The sequence below is a fragment of the Pelobates fuscus genome, chromosome 10 (genome assembly GCF_036172605.1).
Source record: "Pelobates fuscus isolate aPelFus1 chromosome 10, aPelFus1.pri, whole genome shotgun sequence".
Lineage (NCBI taxonomy): Eukaryota > Metazoa > Chordata > Amphibia > Anura > Pelobatidae > Pelobates > Pelobates fuscus.
In genome coordinates, this window is record NC_086326.1 from 70,202,531 (window position 1) to 70,225,669 (window position 23,139).

Consider the following 23,139-nt stretch of genomic DNA (forward strand, 5'->3'; position numbering starts at 1 on the left):
ATGAGCCGATGTAACTGCTGTACTCTTGGGCATGGGGTGTTACGGTTTTCATTCGAACAACTTCACTTTTCAAGCTTTGCTTAGCTTTTCTGTTTGCAACATTGTCCTACATATCCCAGACTGTGACTTACCCTTAGAAGAAGCAAATATTCTCTAAAGGAGCACTAAAGTCACCCATATCACTTTAGCTCAATGCAGTGGTCCTTTACTTTTAATCTCTTCCCCCCCCCCCCGAAACATATTAGAGGCGCTTCCACTGCACTTATCGAGTAAAACTTGGTTACATGACATGGAAGACTATAGGAAGCCCTTGAACACAATGTTTCCAATGGAGATTCTTGGATGTGCATGCAGAACTCTCTGCACATCAGTTTCCAATGCTCCTCTATGGGGAGAATTGGATTGGCCATCACAAAGAAAGCCGAATGACGACGTAAGAGATGGCGTGGCTGGCAGTGCTGAGGGAGTCTCAATGATGGAGTAAAGAAATGTTGAAAAAAAAAAAAGGGTATTCATTTTATTTTATTTATTTTTAATTTATTTTTATTTTACTTTTACATCTAAAAGAAACTTGCAATATGGTACTGCAGCATTTAGAATATAGGTTTGTATTGTAATGCTACAGTGTTTCTTTAATTTACATGTTTCCAAATTACTCGCTTAGTACTGTACCTTGCAAAAGGAAGCCATAGCCTTATCCTTTCATTGTTCTTTCACAAAAGAAAATGCAAGGGAATCTATATTATGGAAAATGTATGTCAGGACAGAGTGGATGTAGTTTAGCCTTAACAAATATGTTACTGGAAATGTGTGTGCCAGACTATATTTAAATGTGTCATTGATCTTAAATCCTTGCTCAAAGGTATTTCTAGGGTGAAAGCACCTGCTGTCTGATGCACACTTGTTGTGGATGTTGTCATGTTAATCGTGTATTTATCCATAATACACTGATCAGCTAGAACATCAAAATCCCCTGCCTTATAGCATGTAGCTCTGCCTTGTGCTACCAAAGCAGCTTTGTATCAAGACATGGATGACACAAGACCTCTGAATGGGTCCTGTGGTATCTGGAACCTAGACATTAGATTTTAAACCTTGCAAGTTGCGTGGCGGTGCCTCCATGGATCGGATTTGTTGTTCCAGCACATCCCACAGGTGCTCAATCGGATTGAGATCTAGGCAATTTGGTGGCCAAGGCAACACCTTGAACTCTTTGTCATGTTCCTCAAACCATTGCTGAGTATTTTTTGCTGCTGGCGCTGGCAGGCGCCATCTTGGCCGCACTAGTTGGAGCAGGTTGCTCAAAAGACAGCCTGATATCAGGCAATTTCGGTTCTCTGGATCCTGAAACCTCCTATGCTTGCGCCCCATGTTGTCAGTTGGTGGGGGTTAGTAAAATCGTGGTTTCCATGGAGCCTTTGGGTCTATATTTAGGCCAATGTGCTGAAATCTGGTCCGAGCTTCACTGCAACACGTCCTTGCTGCTGCTCAGTCAGCCACGCAACTCCTAAAGATTCATTCTTGCTGGCAACAGTTCTATCAGAACTGATTTTCTTATATACCAATAGAAACAAATGAAATTATTGCAAGGTGAACTATCTTTACCTTAATAGGTTAATTATTCATATTTTGAGAACAACTTAAAGGTGTTCATAGATTTGTAGAAGAACGATGGGATCAAGGTCTTTTTCTAAATTTTGTATGCTTTTGTTCTAACATTTTTAAATGTGAAAAAGTGCATGTTTCCTCTGAAGACACAATTGTAATTAATTTAGATTAATGCAGTTGATTTACCAAAAAGATAAATATTGTATTAATATACAGCCTGATGCTACACAACTAATCCCTATTTCATGCTCAATAATCTTTGGACTGTAATGTGTCTTTCATAGAAAACTACCTTTAGATTATTCCTTTAAATACATTTTATTACAAGAAATCTTTTTTCAATTAAAATAGAATATATATTTTAAATCCACTCTGTCCCTCCTCCTCAAAAAAGTGAGTATTTCATAAAGTTAAAATCTTAAAGGATCACTTTCCTGACACTATAGTGCCCTGAGGGTGCTCCCACCCGTGGCGCTGAAGGGGTTAAAACCCCTTCAGTTACTTACCTTAATCCAGCGCCGGGCTCCCTCGGCGCTGGTGACCTCTCCTCCCCTGCCGACGTCAGCTCCCCCATCTGACCTCTACAGAGCCGAATGCGCATGTGCGGCAAGTGCCGCACGCGCATTCAAAGTGTCCATAGGAAAGCATTTCTCTCTGCTTTCCTATGGACGCTCTGGGCGATGCAGCGTCGCAGATGCACCTCTAGTGGCTGTCAGACAGCCACTAGAGGCTGGCTTAACCCCAAATGTAAACATAGCAGTTTCTCTAAAACTGCTATGTTTCCATCTGAAGGGTTAAAACCTGAGGGACCTGGCACCCAGACCACTTTAATTGAGCTGAAGAGGTCTGGGTGACTATAGTGTCCCTTTAATAAAATACCCACATTGATTTTATTGGAGTTTCTCTGAAATATGCAAAGACCCCTGAAGGTGACAGAGCCACATTAAATTTAAAAAATGCATTTAATTTTTAAAAAAAAGAATAATATAAATAAATCTGATTTTTAAATATAAATCTACACTGTTTTTTTTTTTATCATGCCTTTAATTTTGAGACACCAAGTGTCTATTTTTTTTATTATATATTTTTTATTTATTTTTTTGTTTATGTATTTGGAAGGACAAGGAACCACTGGCACTCTAGTAAATATATATATTTAATATACAGTATGCAGATGTATTTTGCTTTTGAGTAGATGAGAATTGGTGGGCTCATCTATTGCTGGGGGTTTAGACTAAATACTTAGTTATTAACTGGTAACCTGTTTGTTTTGCCTGTGATGGTTAGCAGATTTGTGCAAGTCTGAGAGAGCTAGCTTGGCTTCAAAAAGTAAACTTTTCTGTAACTGGGTGCTTAGGTTGTTGTCCAGCGATCCATTCATGGCGCAGGGCCTGGCTAGGGGTCATGCGGGCATCTGGGTCCCATTTTAGGCAATTTTTTAAAAAGTCAATGAATAGTTTGTTTTTGCACCCTTTTAAGGCTGTAATCCAGTGTTTTGACCCAGGAGCCCCACGCATTTTGCCTCCCCGTGACATGCTACCATTCACTATTGTTCTTCCATTGAGAAGTTTAGTGATTGTACAGTATTGTGGATAGCCATCAGAAGTTAGAAATTGCCCAGCTCTTTTGCTAGATTGTATGAGTTTTGGTGAAGGGATTCCAAGTAGCTCAATCATACGTGCAATCTGGTCTCCCTCGTCCTCTCCAGCAAACAGTGGTATGCCAGTCAAGAGCTCAGCAAGTATACAACCGAAGCTCCACATGTCGATAGGCATTCCATAATGACTTCCAAGAATAACTTCAGGAGCTCGGAAGTTGCGAGTCTGTATGTAAGTATACACTGTCTTGTGTTCAAAGCAACTGCACCCGAAGTCTATAACCTTGATTTCATAGAGACCTTCTTGCTTAAGGAGAATGTTTTCAGGCTTCAAGTCACAATGGATGATCTTGTTCCTGTGCAGTGCCTCTAAGCATTGTAAAATAGAGTGTGCAAACGTTCGTACCAAATGCATGCTAAAACCATGGAACTTGTTCTTCTTCATGAGCTCATACAAATCCATGCTCAGCAGCTCAAAAGTTATGCAGATGTGATTGCGGAAAGTAAAGTTCTCGAGCATGTGAATAACATTCATGCTTCCATTTGTGTCCTGTTTTTTCAGGTGTTCTAGAATTCTGATTTCCTCTAGCACTTGTTTAGCATTCACATACCTGGCCACTTTCAGGGCTACATACTTTTGAAACTTATGATCGTAGACTTTTGCAACTTGTCCAAAGCTTCCTTTCCCAATTACTTTTAAAATTTCGTATCTGTACGCCAAATGGTCATGCTGTACCATAATGTATCCTCCGTGATTATCATCATATCCTCCATTGTAAGGGGCCCCATTGACACCTTGTCTCTTTTGAGCAAGTGGACCAACAAAATAGATCTCGCTGAAGCTGTTGATTTCTTGTTGTTCAAATGCTGAAAGCTTGTTTTTATATTGCTTCAGTGCCTGCTTAGGACTTAGGTATCTGGGCTTTGGTGATTTTGTGGCGTTGGCAATAGGTTTTGAGGCGTGCACTATGTCTGGCCTCTTTACTCTTATCAGCACAGGTATTTTGCTGGGTTTTCTGTGAATTCCTTCACCCACTTTGCACCTATTGTCATTCTCAAACAATTGCTCAATCTTGAATGGATTCCTTTTTGCAAGTGTACTTCCACATAGCTATGGAGAAAAGTAAAAATACATGAAAAAAATTCAAATAACTTTTAGAGAAGAGACAAAAGTTAGAATTTAGCACCTAAAGAGCCACATTTGTAATAAATGAGCAACCTTATTGACTGCTGCTTTCTGTTCCCTGATAGTCTAAACCAGGGGTAGACAAACTTCTGCACTCCAGATGTTGTGGACCGCGAAGAGTTGAAAAAAGAAATGCATGTGTATAATAGCTGAGAGGCAATGTGTGATTAGGTTGTAGGATTCCTGAGAGAATGGAAGATAATGGGTGAGGCTGGATGACATAAAATTGGGAGGAAAAATATTATTGCGAAAAAGAGGAAATGGTCAGACAACAAAAGAGAAGCTGAAAGTATCAACTTCAAAAGAGGAAAAAAAAGACTCCTATACTGTGATTATTAGAAATAAACATAAATTTCACCTTTGAGTCCACTTTGGAAGGGTCTACTGGTATCACAATGCGACGACTGTCAGTAGGTCGAAACATATCAAAAAGCTTCACTAGACAGTGAGCCTGGTCATCAGAAAGATAACAATGTCCCTTTCAATCAAATTAAATCTATAGTGAACAACTAATCTGTCAGCTATCTGCTATACTCGGTCAGCTTGTCTGAAGTAGTGTTGAGTTGGTCTTAAGGCGATGTATTGTTCGGAATCCTGGTGATTGTGATGGATGTGCTGGCATAACCTATCGGCATTGTGATGTATGCTTATATAGCATTGTTAGATAATTTTGCTTAATGTTATTGCACTTTATACTCAAAAGCAAAATAGTATGTGCATGTTTTGGTAAATTCCTTGAGATCTTTTTGATGCAGTAATGTAAAGGCTTTTAATAAGTGATGTATGACTTTCCAAGTGACCATCAGGTAAAAAGTAAACCTCTTATTAAAAGATTTATTCCAACCCTTTTATCCAAATATTTTTTTTGTTTATTGGGCACTATTTAATAGCCCACCTTATTAGTTAAAAAATAAAGTTAAGTTAAAATTTGTCCTGTAATCCAGCAGCAGAAAAGTATTTCCCAAGCGCGTCTGAAGTTTGCCCGCATCACCTCCTTCCTCCCTATGGTCCATTCAAATGCTTCTCATAGAAATTGGATGGTTTCACTAGCTCAGACCCATGCAAATGTGGTAGGGACGGGGAGGAATGGCAAGGAAAATAGTTTAATATTAAGAAAGGGGGAAAAAGAAAGGTGTAAAGCTAATGGAAGGCGGAAACAACATGTATATTAAAGCATCGAGGGAAGAACGGTTTAACCCCACCTTCTGGAACATAGTGCCTGGTTGCTCCGCCCCTGACATAACTAAGTTAGCAATCATCATATAAATTGAATACTTTAAGAACAGGGGACAAGGAGAAAGAAGGTAAAATATGTAATGCGTGGGAAAAGCAAAAATTATGTACCAAAGCCGAGAGGTGGCAAGAGCCTGTTTAGAGCAACACAGGAACCTTATCCTCCCTTCAAGACACTCTCATATAACCTATCCACATTTATTAGGGCTTTAGATATCCACATAGAGATCTAGCCAATATATTTGGGGTTAGTTATAGACTGTCACTGTAAGTCTCTCCCTACTGGCAATAAATCAAATTTTGATTATGTCAGGCCTTTAAGTGATAGTCAATGCCCAAACCACACATGGTGCAAATTTACCAGACAAGCTTGCTTTCCAGAGGTCCAGATTCACTTGTTGATTGAATACTTGACCACCACATGGGTAAATAGCTCCCTTCCTGCATTCTTTATAGCACAGAGACATGATCACAGGTAAACATAAAGAATCCTGGCAGAGTGGAGATGCCATTTGGACCGTTCCTTTTCCATGATATTGGTTTTATTAGTTTATTCCTGTCCTAATGTGTTTTACACCCCACCTCCTATAGAATGTAAGCTCGATCGAGCAGGGTCCTCTTCAACCTATTGTTCCTGTAAGTTTATTTGTAATTGTCCTATTTATAGTTAAATCCCCTTCTTAATATTGTAAAGCGCTACGGAATCTGTTGGCGCTATATAAATTGCAATAATAATAATAGTATTTTGTAATATTACCTGGCACACATCCCAGACTTTTCTTGCTGTTATTAAAAAAAAAAAAAAAACATACCGACCCACTGTTTTTAGTCCTTTATTTCAGGAAGCAGTGGATTACACCATTTGCCATGTGTGCACTATAGATCTGCAAAATAATTTAAGATATAGATTTTTATTTTCATAAAAGTAGGGATCCACAATCTAAACTTTAGAAAAGGCACATATATACCATAAAAATGAATATATATTTTTTAACATGTTTCTTGAATGGTATTGCTGCAGAACAAACTAATAGAAAGTCGTCTTCTGAAAGGCCCAATCATGAGGGAGCCTGTAGAATGTAGTGGGGAATATTTTGCGTGCATTTCTATTGCCTTGTGTAGATTATCTATCTGTCTTGAATTTCACCCTCTTGCGCTGTAAACACTGTTCTGGAAGAAACAGGCAGACTTGCTTCTGTAAATAAGATCTTAAAGCCGTCCTTTATTTAGTTTTTCTCTCTACCTCCCCGCAAGCCCTATCTGTGTGCAATATTGTGACTTTGTGTTTAAAGTTGTGCCAGGCACAGACTCGCATGGCTCCATTATATCTTTCTTTCTTGCTGCTATAAAAGCCAGGGTCTCTGATAAGCGTCCTGATTGTGAAGCTGGCAAGTTTGTATCATTATCATTACTCCTCTTGCTTCATTGTATTAATTGGAATTTTGTGGTCCCTTTCTTGTTGGATAAACTGCTTACATGCCAAAATAAAACTCATGCAAGCAGTAATGTTAAAAAAAAAAAAAAAAAGTGGGTCAGTATTCTGTTTAATACATTTTCTCTCTCTTAAAGGGTCACTCTGTTAGGAATATAAAGGTGTATTCCTAACAACTGTTTTACCCGAAGTAAAAGAAAAAATGTACTTCTCTCTATTTCTCCACTGCAGCCGCCATTATTCCTCTGGCTGAGATTACGGATGATCTCAGTCAATCCAATAATCCCACATAAGGTAGCATTGGGGAGCTACTGTGGGGGACATTCAGTATGGGGTGTGTTTGTTGGTCCTGTAATCTTTGCGGAACTGCCCAATAAGCCCTTCTTCTAATGGCCTTATGCCAACTGTGAGTATTTAATCTAAAGAACAAACAAAAAAACAAAAAATATTATAATCATCTTTGGGTAAAAGGGCTGGAAAAGGTGTCAATCTTTTTTACTTTTAGACCCCTCCCAGGTATTATTGACGGAGTTGTCTAATAAAAATCAATAGTGTGACTGAACAAGCAATTGTTTTTATAGCCTGTCTGCTCACTCTTTAGAATACATGCTCCTACTCATGCCATAGCGAGTAGGGACATTTTAATCTCTCTTATGTTTATATGGGGGAAGTGGCGGGGAGCATAGCTCCCTGGCACGTCTATTTTTACATATTACAAGGAGGGAGATGCGAGTTGGTAGTTCCCTTCATGTAATAAATGAATTAACAAAGACTGAATTTAAGTTCGTTTTCGTTTGTGTGTTTTTTGTTTTTTTTTGTTTTATTGCTATTCGTCCAGACTATTCATTAGTCTTTATGGATTTTGGACAATAGTGAATTCCCAAGTGTTCAACTCGGCAGGCGCAGGAATTTCACAGCCCTATCTTGTGTGGGCAGAGGATTTGTCCCACAAGACTTTTTTTATCTGCCCACACTAATATGGCCGCACCTAGCACTTAGGTCCGGGAAAGATATAAAGCGTTCTAAAAAGGTAAAATGGGGGATCTGTGGGTATTTGGGAGTGACTAGGGGGACAATACAATGTAGTGGAGTCAGGAGGGCGGTTTAAAACAAAAGAAAACTGCGGCCATGACTGTTTCACTTTAAGAAAAGTGAGTGAAAAATATACTAATCATTATTATTTTGCATTTTAAACATTCTTGTGAGTGTTTTACATTTGGACAAATTCATATGCAAGCTTATCCTTTTTCTTGGAAGAAAATGTGACTTTGATCTCGCAGCTAGTAGAAAAGGTGTATTTTTTTTTTTTTCTTCCTGTCAAGTGGAAATTTCCATCATACGTCACATGTTGGCCCTTAAACGTGTTTATGGTTTGGATGTCTTTAGATGTGTCAAGCAGAATAGTTTTTACATTTTGGTTTCTCTGACAAAAATAAGAGCTAAAAACAGATTTAGAAAGAATGACATCTTAACCCTCCCCCCCCCCCCCCCCCCCTACACACACACACACTTACAATTAAAATATAAAGACTGTTTTAAAGGGGAACCAACACTTCTCTCAAAATTACACCAATGAGTAAAATATTTAAAATCCTATATAATTTGTGTTAAAGGGACACTATAGTCACCAAATCAATTTTAGCTTAATGAAGTAGTTTTTGTGTATAGATATGCCTCTGAAGTTTCACTGCTCAATTCCGCGCCATTTAGGAGTTAAATCACTTGTGTTTCTGTTTATGCAGCCTGCATGAAAACAAATCTTTTTCATTTTCAATTAGATGTAACTTACTTTAGAAGTTTTTATTTCCTGCTCTGTAAATTGAACTTTAACCACACACAGGGGAAGGAGAAACACAAGTTTTGGGAGACATTTAGGAAAGTGTTCTGAATATTTTTTATTTTTTTAATATGTAACATTAGTATGTAATGTTGGTATTTATTTGTTCTAAAAACGGTTTTCTTTTTCTCCATTTAAATTCTGAAATTCTTCACAGAAATATACATTTTAGGAAAGACTTTTAGAGTGATGAAAAAGAGAGGTGAAACAGAACATTTTTCTGACTGAAAAAGTGCCAGAAAGATTGATAAATCCATTGCATCACTGAAAAACAATGTTGTGCAGTGAAAAAGTACGGCTAGGACACAAAAAGACAACAGTTGAAAAACCACAACAGCACAACAGATTCAATACGATGCAACACTTTAATAACTTATTCTTTTCCCCTCTTCTTTCTTCGTGCTCTTAATGCGAAGAAAAACAAAGGACAGAGCTTGTCACTATGATTGACAGCAAGCCAAGATGGAGGCTCCTATTTCCAGCATAGACCTAAATACATCAGAATTTATTTCTGCTTTTAATTTATTTTGTCAGTCATATTGTTATTGAGGCATAAGTACAACAGACTCTTGTTAAAGGATATATTCGGTAGACATTTGCAATCGACATTACAGCTGGTAGGTACATCCCTTAGTTGTATAATGCAAAGCAGCGATAGTCACAAAGTTTTAAACCTCATTTTATGTTAAATAATAAGATAACCTGCATAGAACATCTGCACTGTTTCATCAGCAATTAACCGATGGTGTCATATTAGCCAGACGGTAGCCACCAAGCCTATAGTAAGTGAGCTGGGAGTATACATATACTCAATGTAGTGTTATACAAGATCGGCATAGTGCCAGCATGATGGCCAATAATTTAGAAAGATTTACAGGTGGTGGCACATGAGGGAAACTGTGCAAGCGGATAGTAACAAGTGAACCACTGGGCCACAAGAAAATAAGCAAAAGGAACAAGACCTGAGTAAAACATAAGTGTACAGTAAGGAGTCACTGACTATCATTGGCAGGTCAATGCAGCTCTCTGATTAAAATAAATGCAACCGAGTAAGACAGGTGGTTATAGCACGTCACCCATGAAACCCAGCTGTTCAGGCCAATATATGGCTGCGCTGATCATTAACACTAGTCCGTTCAGCCTACTCCTATTTCAGGGATGTCATTCATTTGGAGGGTTCGGGTGCCGTTGATGTGCTGGAACCAATGCTGGGTGACTCTCCTGCCCCAGGTCACAGGTCTGCATCTGTGTGCCACAGACTTGGGAGTAGTAGACCAAGACTATCTCCATTGGGGACGGACAGAAGGCCTGGATGGTATGCTGCTGATGGCTGCAATTGGTATTCAGTCCACGTGGACTATGCTTGGGGCTATGCCCTTCATGGCCTTCATCCAGGGTGGGCTGGTAGCTGTAGGCTGGTGAGGATAGGGAGGATGATTACCAATAGGAGGCCCATTCACCGCCTGGCTAAGTATATTTAAATAACAGAATGCTTATTGCTATAAGGCCCGTAACCTAATAGTTACCTTGTCTTAAAGGGGTTTGGAGGAGAGCAGTATCCTTCCTAGACCTTGTTTTTTTCGTCTCCCTAATAATAAAATTATTCCAGCAAATCATGGTCCGAATGGACTCCAGTTACACTGTTCCTATATTCCTCCAGTAAGCGTGAGAAGAGCTTGTCGGAAGAATACCTGTCCTGTGACACAGAACAGATGCACTGCTTGTAGAAGGGTTCTCCTGTTCTGCCCTATTACTCGATCCTCTGCGTACACTTCTAATCTACCACCAGTTATTTGCAGAGATATGGTTGACAGATGAAGACCGTGATCCCATTTATATAGTTAAAATGTATAATTTTGTTGGCATCTCCTAATTCAATATGACTTTTTATGCTCTCTAAAGTGTAGCTGTAATTGTAAAAAACTTGGGTTTAAGTTAGTGACACCACAGCTTAATGTAGTGGTTCTAGTGCAAAGAGTATATCTATACAGTCTTTGAATTGCAAACCTTGCTTTTTGTGAGAAAAGGCAATGTATTCACTCATATCAGCGGACATCTCTAGTGGCTGTTACTCAGACCACCAGAGGTGCTTCCTGGTGCGGTCCTTCACCATTTGGAATATTTGCTTTCTGAAGATGCCCAACACTCCTCGTAGAGATGCAGTGAGCCAACTTGCCTCTATGAGAACATGCTGATTAGTGAAGTGCTGTGATTCAAGCAGTGTGGCAGTTGCTGCACATACTCTGTAGTCCGCCATGTTTCCGCTATGGGGCAGCACTGGGTTGGATTAGATCTTCAATAATGGTCATCTTAGCTCGGGGTTGGAGTAGTGGCAGTGGTGAGATTAGCATACCATGAATTGTAAGAAAAGTAAATCTACTTTACTATAACGTTTCAGGGGGCCCATAAGTCTAAATATGTAGGAGATCCATATAACCTTTAGAAACACCGGTTTGTATTTCTAATGTTAGGGTGCTCCTAATATAAAAGTCAAATTAAACGTTGCTGTATGCTGCCAGATTTAAGTATCTATTGGCCCTCTTTGCTCCTGTTATGGGATACTATATCTTGTTTTAATAGAATGCAGTCAGCTTCTCTATTCTATTTTCTACTTTTATGACTAAGGCTTAAATGGTTACTTCAACCACCATGTCCACATCAGGGATTTCAAGTGGTCATGGTGGTAGGAAGCTGAATGTGCAGAGTTTCTGCTTTAAATGCTACATATAAAGAGTAATCTGATCTTTGTTACAGATTGCCTAATGTCAATTGTGTGCAAAAAGTACCTATGTCGCCGGCGTGCATTGCGTGCTGATGACAGATGTAATGAGCATCTACCTGCATTAAAAATAATAATAATAATTTTCTAGTTAAAAATGAAAAAAGCAAAAACCCTCCCCTTACTGGCTCAATACATGCAAAGCATTTGATTGGACTGTGCGAGGGCAGGGATGACCGAGACACTGGATTTCAGGTAAGTTTAAAACTTTAAAGATAAAGTGGGGGTCTTCCTTAATGCCCAGCAAGGCATGGTACAATATAAAAAAAAAAAAAAGAGGAAGACTTAATGGAACACTATAGTTACCAGAACCACGATCACTTAATGTAGTTGTTCTGGTGTCTATAGCATGTCCCTTCAAGCTTTTTTTTTTTTTTTCTCTAGGCACTGCCTTTTTAAAGAAAATACAGTGTTTACGTTGCTGCCAAGTAACAGGTTAAGTGGCAGTCACTATGTGCAGCACCTACGTTCAGCATCTTCATGCTCTGCATGGAGACATTTAACACTACCCATAGAATGCATCTCTGTAAGAAGATGCTGATTGTAGCAGCATGGCTACATGGGAAAGCATTGGTTTGGCTGAGAACACCAAGATTGATGATCTCTGCCTTGGCTGGGCCAGCCGCAGCGACACCAGCACTGCGATGGAGAAATGTTAAGTAAAGCTCACCTTTTCATGCACTTGGAGGGGGTCCGGATACCTAAATATTAAACTGGTAATTATAGTGTTTCTTTTAAGAGGGCTAGAGTAACCCTTAACATTTCGTTTCAAGCATTTTATTTTTATTTTTATTTTTTTATTTATAAACCAGCCTAAATATTTGATGAGTTATAAAGTCATATCATATTACCACTAGGCCTATTTTACTTGGAACACTATTTAAAGGTTTTTGGCTAGTTTAAAAGGTTTTTCATAGCCCACTTGGAATAATTGTAAACCTGCTCTGGACTACCCAAATCCCAACTTTACAGTATCACAAATAATTTGTCTTTTATGAGGTGTATGATTGCCTTGTGTAGTTGGTTTGATCTACGTGACTTTGCGATCTTGTTAGAATTTTGGAGATATATTTTGTTTTTGGCCAGGGTGTGTTACTCTACACTATTGTTCCATCTCCGGAAAGGGGATATAGGTGGAAGCAAACATTAGTGACGTGCCACAGTCTAATTCCTAGATCCTATGGATAAGATTTGTGCAGCCTTAAAACCATGAAAATCTAGAGCTCCTGCTGGAATCTAACACTTGTCATGAACTACAACTACATTTGATGCAGAATGCTAGTTCAGTGTTGGCGTTTCACCAGGATACCTTTTGCCTTATTATTAGTTGAGCACAATATTGAAATAACTAACTCTTAGTGGACTTTTGCTTGGCTAAGTGACTGCTAATAACTGTAATTTAAAATTTATTGGAACACTTATGTGAAGCTGACTTTATCATAAACACATTGTTGGGTGACAGATCCACTTTAATTTGTCGGGAGAGCAGACAACACCTCTTTAACAATGCAGTGGCATCTTTACTATATTTGATGTTTTGTGCTGTACAATATATGTAAGCTATGTACCCATTTGATTTAGTAACCGAACGACTGTTTTTAAAACTGTTCAGTGAATAAGCCCCATTGTTTTTTTTATTTTTTTTTGCTGAGCTAGTGTTGTATTTTGGGGGGTTTAATTTTAATTGTAAGTTGACAATGCATATAAAGCTGTATTGTTTTGTATTTTTTATATTTTTAACTTTTCAAAATAAGGAACATTGAAAGAAATGTTTCCTCATCGACACAAACTTAATCGCATAAGGGAAAAATTCATTGTGGAGTGTCTTTTAAAGTGGATCGGTCACTTCAAGTGGTCTTTTCATTTTTTTGAGGTTAAGGTCCAGGGGTCATGGAATGCTGTCAGAGGTAGGTTTGACTGAGCTGAAACTGTCCACCGTGGCTGCTGCCATCTACATCTGGGGGACCCTCTTCTGCTAATTGCACTTCATCTGCTAGGAGCAGCGTCTGTGCTGTATTATCACACATGCGTAAGTGTACAACAGAGAGGTCTGTGGAGGATCCATAGACCTCGTCTCGTGATGACCCCAGTTACAGGATAAAGAGTGTTTTTTGTTTTGTTTTTTTTATACACATGCTCACGAATATATATATATATATATATATATATATATATATATATATATATATATATATATATATATATATATATTATATATATAGTGTGTAGATATATATTATATATATAGTGTGTAGATAAGTGAACACAATATTAATCATAGGAAGGGACAATTCCCCTTTAAGGTAATTTTGCTCATTGTACACGTTATGGAATACGTTATTGACACCCATTTTAAGTTAAAAACAAAACAATTAAGTAGACGTTTGTACATATTTTACTGCCATAAATGTTATCTTTATGGTTTATTAAAGTGCATTTGTTTTTGCAGGAGTGGTAGGTATCTAGTTTTCCTATAAATTAATTTTACTTTAACAGCATAAGGTTATTCTTTGTACTAAGGCTCTCCTTTAATTCATAGACTACTAAAACACCTTTAAAAAAAATATTGTGGTACACTACTATATCGTAGGGTCTGTTTAAAAAAAAAATAAAAAAAATGACCAGATGAAGTTTGTTTCAGTGGCCTCCTTTTGAATGCATTTCTTTGTATTGCTGTACAGAATTCCTTGGCTCTTTTCATAGAAATGATGATGAAAGTAATTCTAGATGCTTTCTCATTTAGCTAAGTCTTTGGCAGTTTTTATCTTTTTCTTGAACTTTTGGTGTATTTTTGCCAAGGAAATGTAATTGCTACTCTTGTGTTTCCAGCAACACAAGAAAATTCCTTATAAACTCTGATAACCAATATTGTGAACCGCACTCTATGCACATGTACCAGGTGTAATGTCTCAGGTTCCCTCCATTCCCAATAATTACAGGAATAATAGAGATGACCTGCAACAGCAGTCTAAAGTTAAGGATTTTCTTTTTTTTCAGGAATATGGATCTAGCAATGCTTTTACCCTACATGGGGTCTTTTTCAAGCCTAGGTAGCAACAGTGCTTTACAATATCTAAGCACTTAATTATATGAATTAATCTCCTCCCATTGGGAGCATAATACATTACTACAGTATTGACTTTAAAGGAACACTATAGTGTTAAAATCGCTATCTGACGCTTACCCCTCTAAATGTATTGAAATCTCGCCTTATTTCCAGCGCTGACTATGCCCTCGATCCGCCTTCTAGGCTGACATCAACCTAATCAGAAATGATCATCTCAGCCTATCACAATGCTTTCCCATAAGAAAGCATTGGATTGGCTGAGATTGTCAATTTTGATGATCTCAGCCAAGATGGTGGGACGGGGCAGAGCCAATCTCAACCCTAGCCAATCCGCATCTCTTCATAGAGATACATTGAATCTGTGCATGTCTATGAGGGAAGTTCAGTATCTCCATGCAGAGGGTGAAGACATTGCATGACTGTGCAGCACTGCCCCATGAAGCACCCATCTGAGGAGTGACCTCTAGTGGTGTTCCTAGGCTGTAATTTAAATACTGCCTTTTTCCTGAAAATCAAAAATCCTGCAGGGACATGGTGTAGACACCAGAACAACTACATTAAGCTGTAGTTCTGGTGACACTAGCTACTATTTAGTTGTCAGGAGATATCACAATACAAAATAAAAATTATGCAGTCGAGAAGAGTGTGTGTCTGTGTACAATTGTTCGGGTCCAATTATTATTAAAGGAGTACTCTAAACATCAAAACTTCTATATCTTAATGAGATGGGTTTGGTGCTTAGCAAAGTTTACAATTTTCAGACTGTAGGGACATTGTCTGTTTATGGGATATAGCAGTGTTTGCATTTGTCAGTCGGTGTGTCTCTAGTGGCTGCAAGTCAGACGGCCAGTAGAGGCACTTCTTTCATTGAGCCATCACCCATAGCATGACGCTGCTGAATGCGGTTTATGCTTCTTGTTGAGAAGCATTGTATTCACGGTTTCTCGATAAGAAACCTATGGGTGAATGCAGATATTGCTTTGGCTGCCCATTACATCTCCATTTCTCTGTGATGTGCAGCAGAGGCGGTTCGGCGCCCTGGATTAATGGTGGCTTAAAAAAGGTTATTTTTGCTGTATTTCTCTGATATTGTAAAAATACAAAAATGTGGGAATTAAGTTTGAAATGTGCATATGAAAAGGGGAAAAAAAGAATAAAAAGTGCTGTAATTGCAAAACCTCCTGCATTTATAGCATCTCAAAGTATCAAGTAGAAAAGTGCTACTGTTCCACAAATAAAAATATTGCAACAAAATATGATAAATGTTAATACTTGCATCAAAATAAACTGTTTGTAGAGACTTTGTAAGCAAGCCAAATTCCGATTGATGCTTAACCTGCAAAGCAAGATACAGACAGGAACAACTATAAATATTCAGGTTCAGAAAATCTGAAAAAGATATAATTATAAAAATGCTTATCTGCGCTTCATTGCATTTCTTCACTTTGACATTCAAAGTACTGGGCAGAAATTACATTGCACCAACACAACCTCCGGTCTTTGCTATGATTTGTTCTAATTAAACAGTCGATTGCCCGTCCGCACCAGTCCGAAGTCAACAGATAGGTGCCGACCGAGGCAGCATGCTGGCTCCCCCATGGTCCGGAGGGTGAGTGGCACATGCCACAGCTAGAGCGATCCGCTTGAAGGTCCTGACGCACATCCATAGTGTACTCTTCTACTATTATTTTCTTTTCTTTTTTTTTTTTTTGAAAGGATTTTAGTTTTGTAATCAACCTTTGTGCTTAAATATTGTAAAACACTGTAGTAGGTGCATATGCCTGACTAAGACCCTATGTAGAATCCAAACCTGTCTATTATATTGTTCCTAAATACTCTATAGACTGGGTAAACTAATACAGTTTAAGAATTGGAAAATCAATTCGTACCATTCTGTTATTCTATTATTGTGTTTGTGCAGTTGACATAGACTTTGTGGCAGTTTCACAAAATATACTACTAAGGGGGGGGGCGTGGCCGGCTGCCGAGCGATCAAGACGCAAGTGTGTGGAGCTCCGTATCAGCGGACAAAACAGTAAGCACTCACCCGACACCCAGCTCCCAAAATCGGCCACACACACGCCTCCCGACCAGAGACACTAATGGGGCGCAAAAATAAGAAAAACCGCCAGCCAGAGACACCCAAATTGGCCGATATCCGGCTATCATTTACAAGGCCTAACCCACAGGCAGCAGCCAAGATGGCGGCCGCAGTTAGCAGTGCAGAGGAGGACTCCCAGGACGATAAGGAAAGCCTTACCTCACATACAGCAGAGTCTGAGCCCCCATGTCCTGACACAGAATCAGAGGCAGAATCATCCCCTGTCACGAAAAGAGACATCAGGGATCTCTTACAAGAAATGAGAGAAGTGTGGAGGGCAGATATATTAAGCACACAGAAAGAGGTGGGGGACATCCAACAAAGGCTCACAGCAATGGAAACTAGAGAAAATGCAAGAGACCACCAGATGCAGAACTCCCAAGACACAATGCAGACCCTCTCCTCACAAGTCCAGAAACTAACCCGGACTATCACCACTATGGAAGCTCGACACAGAAGGCGGAACATACGCCTCAGAGGGATTCCAGAAAACGTGGAAGGAGAGGCATTAATACCCTATATACATCGCCTATTGTCTTCAATGGGCCTTAAAGGAGGCGCTGACCCCGCCGCAATACTTTCAGCGTTTCGAATCCGGAAAGCGGCAACGGCTCCGGAAAACGCGACTAGAGACACTATAGTGGTCACAAAGGACATGGCAACCCGCGCCGCTATTATGTCCCGCTCAAGAGACCTGGGCACTGTGCAAATGGAAGGCAGCACGGTGGCCCTTTATGGGGATCTACCATTCGCAGCACTTGCGGAACGGAGGCAACTTGCACCAGCTGCCAAACAACTGCGAGGAGCAGGAGTCAGATACCGATGGGGAGCAGACGGGTCCCTGGAGGTACCACGGGGAAACAAGACGCTCACCCTGACTTCTATGGACGACCAAAAGGAGTTCCTCCGCCAGCTGCACCTTCCGGAGCCCGGGGGGCCAGAATCCAAAGAAGATGACACCGCAGCGCAGAGTACGCCCAAAAGCAATCTGGGTCCGAAGAAAAACATGTATATAGCGAAAATGCCCAAGAGACACTCACAAGCCTCACCACTAAGTGGTGGCACACACACCCTCGGATCCCGCATAGCTGACCAGCTGTGGCGCAAGTAGCGTGAGAACCATCACCATCTGAAACTTCACCTACTCTTCAAATCTACCAATTACAGCCCCAACAGACGACTTGTTAATGTAACCGGACATTAAGTGTAGATATAGTCATGTTGATACCTGTTACACTACAGCATAGTGAACTCTGAGACATCGCTACAATCCTGTGCTACCTAATTCTTATTATTGTTATAATCTTATGTTACCTAATTCTTGGTATTACTCTCATATTATGACAGTTATATTATGAATATCCAAATTCTAATAAAAACATAAATTGGGAAAAAAAAAATATACTACTAAGGAGATGTCCTTTGTGTGGGTGCAAACATTTGTTCAAAGAGCATATTTACCATATGAAAAGCGGTTCTAAGCAAAGTTAATATTGGTGCAGACATGGACTCATTGTGTCACAGGCACATTGTAGAAGGCTGTAAAGTAAAATGTATATTAAAGACTGATCCAACTGAGTCCTCCAGTAAATTTCAATGCAAACTGTACTGTGTGATGTGCGATTTGCAATGAAATGTTGTCACCAGAGGAAATGAGAATGCTCATTTTGTCAATGACTTTATAATAGTTCTACTTTGTTCTTCTGGTATTTTGAATGGTAAGGGCCTTCCTTTTTAGTCGTTGAAATGCTGTAGTGGAGTTATTGGAGTATTATGTGCTTGCTTTTTTATTCCCTAAGAGGTCAACTGTATCACATATGCTGAACCTTTTTTATTTTTATTTTAATTTAGGGTTTTAATGGTTATTTCTGTGCAAAATAGAAGATAAATATACGGAGTGTCATAGACTTACCTGTACTTGGTGCCCACGCCGCTCCCCTCGCCGGTTCACATGGCTTGAATGCATCTTGCGGATCATTGCTCCGGCCTGTATGCTCCTAATGGCCTTGCGGCCTGAATAGTAAAAATGCTCACCTTTTGGTCCCTGCAAGTGGCCCCTTAGGTGCCGAACTGCGGCTCCTTAAAATAAATTGTATAATCATGATGTCATGCCCTTAAAGGGACCATGCTGTTTGAGTTGCAGAGATAACATGGACCAATGAGAACTAAAGTGAACCTATTTACAGCCTGTTCTGGCCCTTACTCATTGCCCTATCATGGTTTCTGTTATCATACAGGTTAGTGGTCATAGTAAGTCTCTATTGCTATATCATGATATTGACCTCTGCTTGTACTTGAATTTGTGTAATTCTGGTATCCTGACCCAGCTTGTTTCCGTTTATCCATATCTGTATCCCTGACCTTGGATATTCCTGACTGTCTTTATCTGTATTAACGATGTTAAGTCTGGCCACTCTAAGGCACGGTTATGGCTATCTAGTACCTCTGCTTGTGGGATTTTCCATTCCTGTAAATTGGGGTGCGACCAGCATACACAAAAAAAATTAATTAAAAAAAAATCTAATTTCACCTGTGTGGGAACTTTTTTTACTCAGCCCTATATCACTCCACTTTATGCACCTGTTGGGTTAGTTTGGGTGAACCCACAATGAGTGTGTCACAGAGCAAGCCTTGACTAGTTTTTCTACATTCAAGAGCCAAGGAAATTATTAGTGACCTACAATCTTAATCTGGCTCCGTTCCTTGTAGTGTATTAACTGCGAGCGATATACTATCTTATCCTCACAGGAACAATGCTAAAAAAAAATAAAAAAAAAATACGCCTGTACATAATTAAAAAAATAATTACATTTCATTAAATGCAATAAACCTTTAAAAAAATACAATTGTCACATTGTCCCTATATCCTGAACACCTGCAACAATTCCTGTAGAATATTTTCACCCCCTTTTTATTTTTAATTTTTTTGTGTAAACTGACTGAGCAGCCTTATTCTTTAACCCCTTAAGGACACATGACATGTGTGACATGTCATGATTCCCTTTTATTCCAGAAGTTTGCTCCTTAAGGGGTTAAAAACCAAGTAAGCTGGACATCTGCATTTCTTTTTATTTGTACAGATGGACTTGTTGTTGGCAGGATATCCATTTATAAATAATAATTTACCAGCAGGGTTATTCAGTGTCTTTATCTTCAATCTCTATACGTGGTAATTCATATTAAATTGTTTACCAAGCAGCACAGAATTAAGTTAACAAATATAGCTGGTATTTGTAACCTGTCTTAACCCATGTGTGCCATTGGAGCAATGTATCGCTTTAAAAAAAAGGTGTATCGATCAGCTTCAAAAATCCTTGATGTGTCCAGCATTGGAAAGTAACAATTTAGGCATGAGGCTCAGGCTGCAGTAAAATATTCCTAAATTATGTGTTGTGGTCTTTAAATAAAATTTTGTTATTTCATAAGAGAACCAATTTGTCAAGGTAATTTTGAAAGATGTTTCACTTTTTTGTTAATCACACTTTTTAAAATACAGTGCCTGATTTCACTGAAGTAAATTACAATATAATGAGCTGTACCCGTATGCTATCTACCAATCCTTGCACTCAAGTTTAAAATAATAGAAATTAAATAACAAAAGAAAACACACTGTTTGTTTGCAGCAAATTAAAAAAAAAATTATAAAAAAAGATTGGGAATTGCAATGTAACGTAACATGATATACAGATTCTCAGACAAGGTGACCATTTCCTTTTAAAAATAAAAAATGGAACTTAAAAATTAATGAATAGTGCACAGTTATAGTTTAAGATGGAAGATTTAAGTACAGATACTAAGAAGATGTAAAAAAATAAAAATAAAAAAGGAGCTTTAAATTTGCATCATAGGAACCATAACCCCTGATGTTTAAGTAGACTACACTGCAAAAAAAAAAAAAAAAAAAATCTTCAACACGGAGCCTTATGCTTCTTTCACTTTATGGCTTTTTCTGTAAAAGAATTGCGCAATAGGCCATTCACTGGCTAATTCATAAGAAAGACAAATTCTTCTTGTGTTTTACATTATTCTTTTATTTATAAAGCACCAGCAAATGACTATTGTATTTTATATGACTTGACTAATGTGTTTAGCAAGTTTCAGGGGAATTTGCTTCCACTGTATCTGGAGAATGCAACAACACTTGTATGGAGTTTTATTTTACAGTCTTTAGTCTCTTTGCCTGTGAACCTTTTTTGTTTGGCTAGATGTTGTGGATTACATCTCCCCTGATACTTAGACCATCTGTGTTTAAGAATTGCATCACGGCTATTGTGATGATTCAATTTCTAAAAATATTTAAACAATTGTAGTGAATACATTTTGTAGTTTTGAATTAAATTGTTGATTTGACTCAATTCTTCTTTATTCTGTCAAATTTACCAAGTCCTCACATGCCACTTCATATGTTCAGTGCCTTTCTACTGGACTAGACACCAGTCCAAAAAAAACGAAATACAAAAAGAGAAGTCCTGCGCTCACTCCCATCACTAATGGGCCGGCAGCAATGACTACAGTACACATCAGCCCCAATATATAGTAAAAACCAAAGAAAAGAAAGTTAGCTACGCTCTCTCCTTAATCCCTATGTATATTTAGACAAATGGAGGTCATTTAGTTGCTCCAATGGCCATTGGAGGGAATGCCCGCCTGCCAACGTCAAAGCAGACCCCCCCTAAGCGGGTCCTAACACTGACCCTTCAGCCTGCTTCCTTGAGCTTCTGGCAAAGATATCTCCAACGAGACAGAGAGGGGTATTTTTTGTATATACACCCCTATATACTTATTAACCCTTAATAAGGGAACACATAGGATGGGTGGCAGCATTGTAACAAGGCTGTGTGATACAAAGTAAATACAAATACAAAAAGAGAAGTCCTGCGCTCACTCCCATCACTAATGGGCCGGCAGCAATGACTACAGTACACATCAGCCCCAATATATAGTAAAAACCAAAGAAAAGACAGTTACCTGCGCTCTCTCCTTAATCCCTATGTATATTTAGACAACCTTGTTACAATGCTGCCGCCAATCCCATGTGTTCCCTATTAAGGGTTAATAAGTATATAGGGGTGTATATAAAAAAATACCCTTTTCTGTCTAATTAGAGATATCTTTGCCAGAAGCTAAAGGAAGCAGGCTGAAGGGTCAGCGTTGGGACCCGCTTAGGGGGGTCTGCCTTGACGTTGGCAGGCGGGCATTCCCTCCAATGGCCATTGGAGCAACTAAATGACCTCCATTTGTCTAAATATACATAGGGATTAAGGAGAGAGCGCAGGTAACTTTTTTTTCCTTTTGTTTGGTTTTCAAAAAAAACCTAAATGCTGTAATTCCAAACATGTACATCTTGTGGTGTTGTCAAGGAGCGTGTTGACTGTAAAAATAATCTTGTATGTCTGTTTTACTGGTGATCTCTGCATGAGTGATGAAGCTATTTCTTTAGATATGTTGGACTTGCTGTGGCATACTTTAAATGCCTTACTTTTGTTAACCCCTTAAGTCCGGAGGGCGTACTATTACGTCCTTTTAAATGCGGCTCTAAACGCCGCAGGACGTAATAGTACGCCCTCCGGTTTTTAGCAACTTACCCGGTCGCCGGCGATCGCGGTTGGGGGGACTCCCAGGGAGCCCCCCGCGGCACGTCTGCTCTCTTCAGCCCCCCCGGGCCATGTGAGAGTGAGGTCCTTGCCAGGACCTCACAATCACATGGCCGGTGTAGCTGGCTGCAGCAATGCCAGCAGGGGGACTAACTGTAATGACAGTCCCCCTGCTGGCTGAATATCTAATTAAAATAAGTGTAAAAAAAATAAAAATAAAATATATATATATATATATATACACATACACATACACATACACATACACACACACACACACACACACACACTGTATAGGTGTGTTTTAATATTAATATATATATATATATTATCAAATTACACATAGACTGATACTGATTAAATATATATATAACTATTGTTATATATATATTTATATATAATATAAAAAAATATGTAAATACGTAAAAAATAAAATATAAAAAAATATATAGATGTGTTATTTCATTCTAACTGTATTGTGATATTAATATATATATATATTTATATCAAAATACACGTAGAACGAAATAATATATATATCTATATACATAAATATATACGTATATATCACTATATATATATATATACCTATATATAAATAAAAATATTAAAAAAAAATTATATATATATATACGTATATATACACATATGTATATATATACATATATTAATTCTACACATATATTTATGTAATAATTTTACATA

General features: G+C 38.6%; 2 protein-coding genes across 3 annotated transcripts in view; one reads left to right on the forward strand and one right to left on the reverse strand.

The window, feature by feature from the left end:
* The window catches only part of TBC1D12 (TBC1 domain family member 12), a 120,481-nt gene that overhangs the window by 12,829 nt on the left and 84,513 nt on the right, over positions 1-23,139 (forward strand). The gene's annotated exons all lie outside the window — the stretch shown is intronic.
* On the reverse strand, positions 2,838-11,150 carry LOC134575497 (dual specificity tyrosine-phosphorylation-regulated kinase 2-like). Its single transcript, XM_063434807.1, has 3 exons — positions 11,004-11,150; positions 4,750-4,842; positions 2,838-4,316 (listed from the first exon to the last, which is right to left on the reverse strand). The coding sequence occupies exons 1-3, from the start codon at positions 11,148-11,150 to the stop codon at positions 2,931-2,933; spliced, it is 1,626 nt and encodes a 541-aa protein (XP_063290877.1). The 3' UTR covers positions 2,838-2,930.

Coding starts and splice junctions, on each gene's coding strand:
- LOC134575497 (XM_063434807.1), bottom strand. CDS start 11,150: ATGGCGGACTACAGAGTATGTGCAGCAACTGCCACACTGCTTGAATCA. Junction 4,843..11,003: donor GAAAGCAAATATTCCAAATG/GTGAAGGACCGC, acceptor TCTGATGACCAG/GCTCACTGTCTAGTGAAGCT. Junction 4,317..4,749: donor CTTCCAAAGTGGACTCAAAG/GTGAAATTTATG, acceptor TTTTCTCCATAG/CTATGTGGAAGTACACTTGC.